This window comes from Mastomys coucha, unplaced genomic scaffold (genome assembly GCF_008632895.1).
Source record: "Mastomys coucha isolate ucsf_1 unplaced genomic scaffold, UCSF_Mcou_1 pScaffold22, whole genome shotgun sequence".
Lineage (NCBI taxonomy): Eukaryota > Metazoa > Chordata > Mammalia > Rodentia > Muridae > Mastomys > Mastomys coucha.
The window spans coordinates 7,944,241-7,954,703 of record NW_022196905.1 but is presented as its reverse complement, the minus strand read 5'-3'; the positions used below and the strand labels follow the sequence as shown (position 1 = coordinate 7,954,703).

General features: G+C 37.1%; 1 protein-coding gene across 6 annotated transcripts in view; it reads left to right on the top strand.

The window, feature by feature from the left end:
* The window catches only part of Usp34 (ubiquitin specific peptidase 34), a 191,979-nt gene that overhangs the window by 43,055 nt on the left and 138,461 nt on the right, over nt 1-10,463 (top strand). For all 6 annotated transcript variants that reach the window (XM_031342440.1, XM_031342435.1, XM_031342437.1 and 3 more), the window contains exons 8-10: nt 964-1,025; nt 4,141-4,222; nt 4,305-4,397. In XM_031342440.1, coding sequence (XP_031198300.1) covers nt 964-1,025; nt 4,141-4,222; nt 4,305-4,397 — 237 coding nt within the window. The remainder of the gene's footprint in view (nt 1-963; nt 1,026-4,140; nt 4,223-4,304; nt 4,398-10,463) is intronic.

Sequence of the window (10,463 nt, the reverse complement as noted above, 5' to 3'; positions counted from 1 at the left end):
TGGCCTCGAACTCAGAAATCCACCTGCCTCTGCCTCCCAAGTGCTGGGATTAAAGGCATGCGCCACAATTGCCCGTCAGGCTGTTTTTAAGTTGTTATATTATTGTTGTTTGTAAAAAATAAAAACATGAATTTGATCCAAGTTTTGGGTATATAGCCAGGATGGCTTTAAACTTAGGATTTCCTGCTTCTGCCTCTTGAGTACTTGAATCACAGGTGTGCACACCATGACCTGCTTAATGGTTCTCATCTGCATTTAAGACTGAATTAAGAAAGAAAAATAATTGGCAGTGATTATTTAGAGTTAATTTTCAGGCAGAAGCCACAGCTCGTTGAGTAGCAGGCACGTTTAACTACCTTTCCAAGTACTTCTTAAAGTGGGTGAATCATAAAAGCCTGTGTGTGTGTGAATCTTTACATGTGGGGATAGTTGAGGACCGAGTGTTTTGTAACAGCTTGCTGAAGACAAGCAGTTGACTCCTTTAGAACTGGTGTGCTCTCAGTTTCCTCTGCTCCTCACTGGCTTTACTTCTTTCCATTTCTCATGTAGTTTTGTAATGTCAGAACAGTGAAAATCTAGCTTACTTAGGTGTTGGGTTTGTAAATATAGAAAGTGCTTCTGGCATTCTTCTCAGATAAACTCAATCTAGTGTGGCCTAGGAAGCCTTTCCTGAGACTGCTCTGTGATGGCTGACAGATGGTGTTCTCACTATTTAGATTGACCTCTTTTTCCTTATTTTCTTGAACGTGTTTAATGAAATAAAGCATAAATGTATCTATTGCAAGTAATTTTAGTATTTAACATGATAAAGTAGTATACTCATGGTTTTATGTCTTCTATTTTATAATTGCAATCTTATCAGTTGTATTTTTATATATGTAACCAATTTATTTTATTCCTTGACACTTGCTAACAGTTTTGTTGTTAAAAGGACAAACCTTAATTTCTTTTCTTTAATCTTAGAATCAGCTCCATACTTTCAATGATGTGTGCAATAACGAATCACTGGTATCAGACACAGAAACGTAAGTAGTAGCATTAGTTAATATAGAATTACACATTTAAAAAAAGATAAGACTGTACCCTTGGCTGTCCTGGAACTCACTGTGTAGACCAGATTGGCTTCAGATTTCTCTACTTCTGCCTTCTAAATAAATACTGGGATTAAAGTTGTATGTCACCATGCCTTGGCTGAAGTATACCAATTTGTTATTGTTTATATACAATTATAGTTGTGACTTTATTTGATTTGAAGTATTTATTGGAAATCTTTACCTGTGGCTTCAGTTTGTATGCAACAACATGTTCAAACTTGTTTTTTAAGAAAACATATACTTAAGTGCTAGAGATAGATGGTTTAGTGGTTAGGAGCCGTTGCTTCTCTTTCAGAGGCCCCATGTCAGTTTACTGGAGCCACCTGTAACTGCAACTCAAGGGATCTCATGTGCTCCTCTGGCCTCTGTGAGCAGCAGTGTACATGTATGCATGCACATACATACATACCCCCCTGATAAATTTATGTTAAAAACTTTTTAAGGGAAAAAACATATACTGGAGCTGGAGCAATGGCTCAGTGTTAAGAACACTTGCTTCCAGAGTTCTGCATTCAATTCTTGGTACCCTTGGGTGCTTCCAACTACCTGTAACTTCATCCCCAAGGAGTCGACACTCTTTGGACTTCCATAGACATGCACACACTCATATATTAACCTGACAAGAAGCTCAAATACATGAAGCAGAGATGGGTGTGGTAGTACATGCCTGCAATTCTAACATTCGGTAGGTAGTCAGAGGAAGGTCCTTGATTTCCCAACAGATGTGAGAAAAAAGGAGCGGCGTGCAAGACATATTAAAGCCATAATGAAATATTACTTGGTCACTACAAAGCTATAATAAAAAAATGTAGTAGACACTTCTTGAAAGTGAAACATAAATTGAGTATAATGGCATTCAGTCTTACTACTCATTAAATGAAATATGTGATCATATGTTCCAAAGACTGGCACATGATCAAAACTAGCAGCTTAAAAGTAGAAAATATCCTTATACCAATCAAAGTGAAATAGAGAAATAGAAAGATAAACAATGTTAAGTAAAAAGAGCGCAGTATTAATACATGCTACAAGATAAACTTAATAAATAAACAGTGTAGTATATTGGCATGATGTAATACTATTAGGGAATAAAAAATACATATTACTAGTTAATCAGCCTAGTAAATGTATAGAAAATTTGATTTATTGGTTCTAGAGAGATGGCTCAACAGTTATGAGCATTTATGTTTTTCTAGAGGACCTAAGTTTAGTTCACAAACACACATTGGGTGGTTCACAGCCACTTGTAACTCCAGCTTGAGAGAATCTATTGCCCTCTTTGGTCTCCACAGGCACGAGGCAGCACACACCATTTATATACACAGACACACCCACGTATGCATGCTAAAAAAAAGGTTTGGTTAATTTAATACTATTCAGCAATAAAAGAGGATGAAACTCACTGATAGAGGACTTGCCCCATGTGAAAGAGGTACTGTGTTTAATTTACATCACAAAAAAGCAAAAAAGGAAAGGATTATAAATATAAATGAGCCTGGGAAATAGGCAGAGGATGGTATGTATTATGACATAAATAAAACTAAAACCAATCAAACAAAGAACTGTAGGGCTGGGAAGATGGCTCTGTGTGTTCAGGGCTTGGCATGTAAACATAAGGATTGGAGTTTGGATCTCTACTCCAATTAGAGTACCAAATAGGCCTTGCTGGAATCCTAGTGCTTGGAAGGCAAAGAAAGGGAGGGCGTCCTTGGAACTAACTGGATGTCTAGAGTAACTGAATTGGTGAGCTCTTTGTTCAATATATTAGATAGAGGGCAATTAAGTATGACACTCAGCATAAATCTCTAGTCTCCACAAATGTGTTCACCCATATATATGCATACATATATCCACATAACACTTACCTGAATACAAATGCAATACATCACAGCACAGTGCAGGTATAGAAGATGCTGAATGAGAGCTTTCGATAAAGCATGCACAGAGGCTATAGTTTCAGAGCTTGAATCTGCTTGTATTCCTCAAAGTGCAGTGAAAATAATATGTAATCCTACTCTGAAATGTCTATAAATTGATAAATTATGGACATGCATCTACATGTAGATGTAGACTAATAAGGCTGGAAGTAAAAATAAGGATTGACTTACTGCAAATGGGCCAACAAATAGTATCTTTCTGAAGTGATGGAAATGTTTTTTAAATCCATTGAAAACATTTCATTTAAAATAGGCGAATTTGATATGTGTAATATGTATATCTTAAAGTTTTAAAGGTCTTCAACAGTAGTCACACATATTTTTATTTGCTTTAATTTTCTCACACTGTTTATACTATTTCTTACCAGTATGAACTATCTTTATCTTCTAGTCCTTAAAAGTAAAGATAAATGTTCATTCTAAAAATGATTCACCTTGGCCCAAAACAAACAAACAATTGGTTTTGTTTTGCTTTTATTGAGACAAGAGTCACTGTGTAGCTCTGGTTAACCCGGAAATGATTGCTGTAGGACATGATGGCCTCAAATGTAAGGTGATCTCTTGCTTCTCCTAAGTGCTAGAGTTGAGATTTCATATATTAATTATTAAAACTTAATTTTATGGATTAATATCTGTAGTAGATCTACACAGAAATAGTTAAAATATATTGGCAGTGTTTCTATTTTTTCCTTCCCACTTTACAACTATATGTGAATGATTTAATCTCTTCATCAATGAATTCTTGGAAGGAGACATGCTGGTTGTTCTTGGGTACAGTTCTTTATGTGTTCATCTCTTAGGTAACTACTTCCAACTTTGCTTAATTCATTATAGAAGTGGTATTGGGAAATCTTTTTCTAAATGCTACAGTGCTACTGTGGAAATTAATTCATGAACACAAAGTTCTCATTTCAGGAGTTGGTATTGCTACCTCAGCCTTTTAAATGCTAATTGTTTATAAATTCAAGGGATATGGTGTTTGTTACATTTCAGTATAGTTAGGATTTGTAGTATTGTAAATTTATTTTTTATTTTTTTACAATTTGTACTGTATGGAAGTTTTCTGTGAATATGCTTTAAGTATTATTTTTTCAATCATTTGGTTCTAGGTCCATTGCAAAAGAACTTGCAGACTGGCTTATTAGCAACAATGTAGTAGAGCATATATTTGGACCAAATTTACATATTGAGGTTTGTAGACTTAATTGTTTTTTTTCTTAATTATATAGAGAGGCTTTAAAAAAAGTAACTATACCAAATTTTCCTCTTGCAGATTATTAAACAGTGCCAAGTCATTCTGAATTTCTTGGCAGCAGAAGGACGACTGAGTACTCAGCATATTGACTGCATTTGGGCTGCAGCACAGGTAACACTAACATTTTTTATTTACTTAAATTTTTTTTTTCCAGTTTTTCAAGACAGGGTTTCTCTGTATAGCCCTGGCTGTCCTAGAACTCACTCTGTAGACCAGGCTGGCCTTAAACACAGAAATCGACCTCCCTCTGCCTTCCAAGTGCTGGGATTAAAGGTGTATGCCACCACTGCCTTGCTTTATTTTTTTTTATAATGCTTCAAATGCTAATGTTTTATAAAAGGAGACCAAGATATGGGGAAGATGTGGCAGGAACTCTGAGGTTTCAATTGAGTCTGTGTATTCTTTTTTTTTTTTTTTAAAGATTTATTTTATTTATTTTTATGTGTATGAGTACACTGTAGCTGTACAGATGGCTGTGAGCTATCATGTGTGTGGTTGCTGGGAATTGAACTCAGGACCTCTGCTGGCCCCGCTCGCTCCGGGCCCAGCGCACTCTAGCATAATTCACTGTAGTTGTCTTCAGACGGACGCTCCAGAAGATGGCATCAGATCTCATTACGGGTGGTTGTTGGTGCTGGGATCCGAACTCAGGACCTTCAGAAGAGCAGTCAGTGCTCTTACCTGCTGAGCCAACTCTCCAGCCCCCCACTTTTTTTTAAAGATTTATTTATTTATTATATGTAAGTGCTGTAGCTGTTTTCAGACACACCAGAAGAAGGCATCCGATCTCATTACAGATGATTGTGAGCCACCATGTGGTTGCTGGGATTTGAACTCATGATCTTCAGAAGAGCAGTCAGTGCTCTTAACCCGCTGAGTCATCTCTCCAGCCTCTAGTCTGTGTACTTTTTTTTTTTTAAGATTTATTTATTATTATAAATGAGTACACTGTAGCTGTCTTTGGACCTCCAGAAGAGGGTGTCAGATTTCATTACACGTGGTTGTAAGCCACCATGTGGTTGCTGGGATTTGAACTGATGACCTTCAGAAGAGCAGTCAGTGCTCTTGCTGCTGAGCCATCTCACCAGCTCAAGTCCGTGTATTCTTATGTTACTGATAGAATATAGAATATTATCAGAGACATTTTCCTATTTATAAACAGTCTTAGTCAACCCTTCTATCATGATACCACGATGGTTATATATTTTTTTCTCCTGTGGTAGCTTGCCTTCCTCTCTTCCCCTGTCCTCCACTCCCCTCCATCCGAGGGTCTTAGTATGTAGGCTTGGTGGCCGTCCACTGCCTTGCTTGCCTACTCTTGGCATTACTTTCACCAGCATGCCTAGATGTGTGCTGTTCTTTTTTTCTTTACTGTTTGAGTAACTGTATCCATCTGCATGCTTCAGAAGTTACACTGTTAAGTCTGGCTGCAGAGATGGCTCAGAGGTTATGAACACTTGCTACTAGAGGACTGATGTGTTGGGTCCTAAACAAATGTAAGCCGTGTTTCAGAGGCTCTGACACCTATTCTGGCTTCTGAAAGCGCTCACACATAGGTGGTGGCATCTACTCAACAGAAGCACACACACCCCCATACACACCCATAAAAAAACAAAAGCAGACCAAAACCAAAAACCCAATAGCCATTCCCTTAGTTTCTACATGGTATTGACCCTAAATCCCCACAAATACCAAATATATTTGGCACTTTCCATTCGCCTTTGTCTCCGAGGCAGCTGTTCTTTTCTTATCCTTAGTGCTGTCAGACCTATGTACACAGTTCACTATATATTTTTTGTCTTTTTGTTTTTATGGGTATTGTATGCCAGTGTCTTTTTTTGTTTTTTTTTTTGTTTTTGTTTTTTTTTTTTTGTTTGTTTGTTTGTTTGAGACAGGGTTTCTCTATGTGTCTTTGGCTGACATGGAACTCACTCTGTAGACCAGGCTGGCTTCAAACTCAGAGATCCGCCTGCCTCTGCCTCCCAAGTGTTGGGATTAAAGGCATACACCACTGCTGCCTGGCCCAGACATATTTCTTAATCACACTTGTCTCATTTTTCAGAGAATGTTGCTGAGTAGATCAGGCTACCCTGAACTGAACTCTCCTTAACTTCCTTAATGCTGGGATTATAGGCCGAAGCCAACGGCTTAAAACCAGGGGTCTGCTTAGTCAGCCTGTCACTCTTGTCTGTCTCTGTCAATCTAATCCGCCATTTTATATATTTCAAGAGATTTATTTTTAATTTATATGTGTGTGAGCCTGTATAAGTATAAATGTGTACCATGTGTGTTCAGAAGCCTGTGGAAGCAAAAAAACAAAAAAACCAAACAACCAAAAAGTTTATTATTTTGCTGGGCAGTGATGGTGCACACCTTTAATCCCAGCACTTGGGAGACAGAGGCAGGCAGATTTCTGAGTTTGAGGCCAGCCTAGTCTACAGAGTGAGTTCCAGGATAGCTAGGGCTATACAGAGAAACCCTGCTTTGAAAAAAAAACAAACAAACAAAAACCAAAACAAAGCAAAAATGTCACAAAAAAACCCCAAACAAATAAACAAAACTTACTTCATCAGTTTGGTATAATGTCTGCTGTGTCAAATCTTAGAATTCTGATCTGTATCTTTTACATTGCTTGTCTTCGATGGTGACCTGTTTTTCTTGGAGACACAAATACTTTGGAGCCTGGCTTTTCATCTAATCTGCTAGTCTTTTTTTTTTAATTAAAAATTTATGTGTATGATTGTTTTACCAGCATGTATATGTGTGCACCAAATGCATACTGTACCAGTTGAAGCCAGAATTGAGTATTGATTCCTCGGACTGGAGTTAGAGGTAGTTGTGAGATGCCATGTGAGTTCTGAGAATCAACACCAGGTCCTGTGGAAGAGCATCCAGTGCTTGTAACCACTAAGCCATCTTCTCAAGCTCCAACCTTTTTTTTTTTTTTAAATTGGAGAATTAAAATCATTAATATGTATATTTCCTTGTGGAAGGTCTTCAGTAATACTTAATCTTTTGTTGATTTTTATAGTTTTTAGTTCCTTAGTAAACTTCATTTAACTACAGTTGCAACACTTTTTTTTAATTTTTAAATTCACCTTATAGATTTGAGGATTTTTATTACTCTCTTTAATTCTTTTGGTGTATCCTCTTTAGAGCTGTCTTATAGTCATAAATATCTTTTGAGTTTGATTGCTTTTATCCTGGAATAGTTTTCTTTCCCCATCAGTTACGACATTTTTGCTTGGTATAGTAGCCTATGTTGGTAGATGTGGTTCTTCAGAACCTGAAATTTGTGTTTTTGTGCCTTTCTGAGTTTTCAAATTTCTGTTACTATGATAGGGCTGCATTTATATGTGTCTTGCAACTCTCCATTTTTTTTTAAATTCTTTATATTTAATAATTTTTTTGTTTTGTCTTGTTTCTGTGTATTTATTGCCGTTCTGTATGTCTCTTGTATATGAATGGACTTTTTCTAACATCTAATGTTTGAGAATTTTTCTTTTGCTTATATTAAAATATTTTCTATCCTTTATATTCTTTTTTTTAGTTTAAATTCTTGTTTCCCAGACATTACAGTACCAACCCTTCCCCTTTCTTTCTTATGTTCTATATTCATAGAATTTTCATAGTATTTGACATTATTTACTGTTCGTAGTTTAAAAAGCCTTTTGTTTTTCTTACCCGGATGCAGCTCTTACTCCAGCTTGTCCTTAAGCCTTGGCCTCTCTTTGTCCATTTTGCCTGTGAGGCTTTCTAGTAACTTCTGTTTGCATTAGTGAATTTTGTTTTTAGTATCATTTATTTTCTTTGTCAATATTTTATCTCTATTGAATTTCATTTTTATATCCTGTATTGGCTTCTTTATTCCATTTCAGTGTGTGTTATTTTTAAAGCCATAAAGGAGTTTATGTTCTTTTTCATTTCATTTATTTATCACACTATTTTTTTAATTCTTTGGAATTTTGTCTAAGCAGCCCTGATTTTAGGCCATTGGAGATGGGACTGGTAGATCTTGGAGAAGTGTTGTGATCCTTGTCTTCTTTGAACACACTTTTTACGTTTGTTTCTCTGTTTGAAGTAGATTTGGAGCTTATTATTCTAGTTAATACAGATTTTAAGCCTAGGGCTAAGGGAGAGACTGCTCAGGCAGAAAGTTAGATGGACCTGAAAGTAGAATGTGGCATGCTCAAGGTGGGTTGCCTCTCAGCCTTTGATTTTTATTTATTTATTTATTTTGGTTTGTTTTATGCATGTGGATGTTTTGCCTCCATGTGCCATTTGTATGCCTGCTCCTCCCAGAGGCCAGAAGGGACTGTAGGATCCCCTGGATCTAGAATTACAGAAGGTGATGAGCTACCATGTGTTGGTGGGAGTCTCCGGAAGAGCAGCTAGTTGTCTTAACCACTGTCATTCCTCCACCTCATATTTTTTAATTATTTTGACTTATTTTGTATAGACTTTCAACCAATTCATCCCATTTGGTGGTTATTACTGTGTCCTTATTAATTTTGGGAGGTGGGGGGGGGGACTCACTTAGCCTTGGTTTTTCATGTATTTTTTTTGTGGAGAAAGCACAAAGCAAATGCTTATTTTTGATTTTTTAGTTTTCTTTTAATTCTGTATATGGTGTATTCAAGTATATATGTGTTTGTTTGCCTATAGTTATGCACAAGTATATTCACATGAAGGCCTGAGGGCTGTATGAGGTATATTTTTCATTCACTCTACCTGTGCTATGTCCTGCCGCCCTCTTTCCCTCCCTCCCTTCTTTTTTGATGCATGGTTTTTCATTTAATCTGGAGCTCACTTAATCAGGTATACTAACCTGGCCAGCAATCTCATGTCCTTTTGCCGATTTTAGGATTACTGGTGTACTACCGTACCTGTTTTTTTTTATGGATGCTTGGGATCTGAACTCATGTTCTCATGCTTGGGGTGTATACGTGTGCTATATTGGCTGGATCCTTTGCAAGGGTAGTGAGTGTTCTTAACCCACTGAGCCATCTATCTCTCCAGCATCCGAATTCTTTCTTGTAGCTCATACCTCTCTCTAAACATCCATAGTATGTTTTGGGAAATACCCTAATAAAAGTGTATTTTCCATTTCAGCTATTGTAATTTTGATCTCTTTTAACTTTTTGTTTTGTAATTTTCCTACTTTATGATCTTTGTTAAAACAACTGTATTCTTGAAGAATTTTCTTTTAAATCCCTTTTATTTGACTGTTGGGTAGGGCATATGCATGGATGTCAGAGAACAAATTGCAGAAATTAGTTCTCTCCTTACACTATGTAGGTATTGAGAACACCTATATTATAAAACTCAGATTCTCAGGCTTGGGTGTAAGCATATTTAGCTGCTGATTATCTTGCTGGCCTTGTATTCTTTGTCTTACCTTTAATACATAAAAGGCAGGGGTATTTGAGTGGGTGCATTCATGTGTGTGCGTGTGTGTTTACTAATAGAGATAGGTGACCAAGCCAGCTCAGTCAGTCAACAAGAGACTGTCAGTCAAGCAAGGGAGTGAAGATTGAAAAAGAAAAACAGACAAAATTATAACACGAGTCCAGCCCACACTGAGACTGAAGCAGCTTTTATCTCTCCAGCCTCCTTTTATATCATTCAAGGTATATCCAAAAAACATGGTCAGTTCTTAGATCAAATACAAAGTAATCAAGAAAAGTAGTAACAAGGAGATCACACAAGATAGTAATTAAGTAGTAAGCAAAAGGATCACACAAGGTTTTTGTTTGTTTTTTTGTTTTTATTTTTTTATTTTTTTGGATTTTCGAGGCAGAGTTTCTCTGTATAGCCCTGGCTGTCCTGGAACTCACTCTGTAGACCAGGCTGGCCTTGAACTCAGAAATCCGCCTGCCCCTGCTTTCCACCTGCCTCTGCCTCCCAAGTGCTGGGATTGCAGGTGCCACCACCACCCAGCAGGATCATACAAGGTATTAAGTAAAGTAGTAAGCAAAGAGATCACATAAGTAATTCAGCAAAGTAGTAAACAAAGCCCCATGGTCACTGTTTCTGATATTCTTATCTGATCCTTCTTCCTTGTCTGAGCCCAGTGACAAATGCCAGATTCCCAGAAGTGTCAACAAAAACTCTTAAAGCAACCCCCCCACCGTGTGTGTGTGAGAGAGAGAGAGAGAGAGAGAGAGAGAGAGAGAG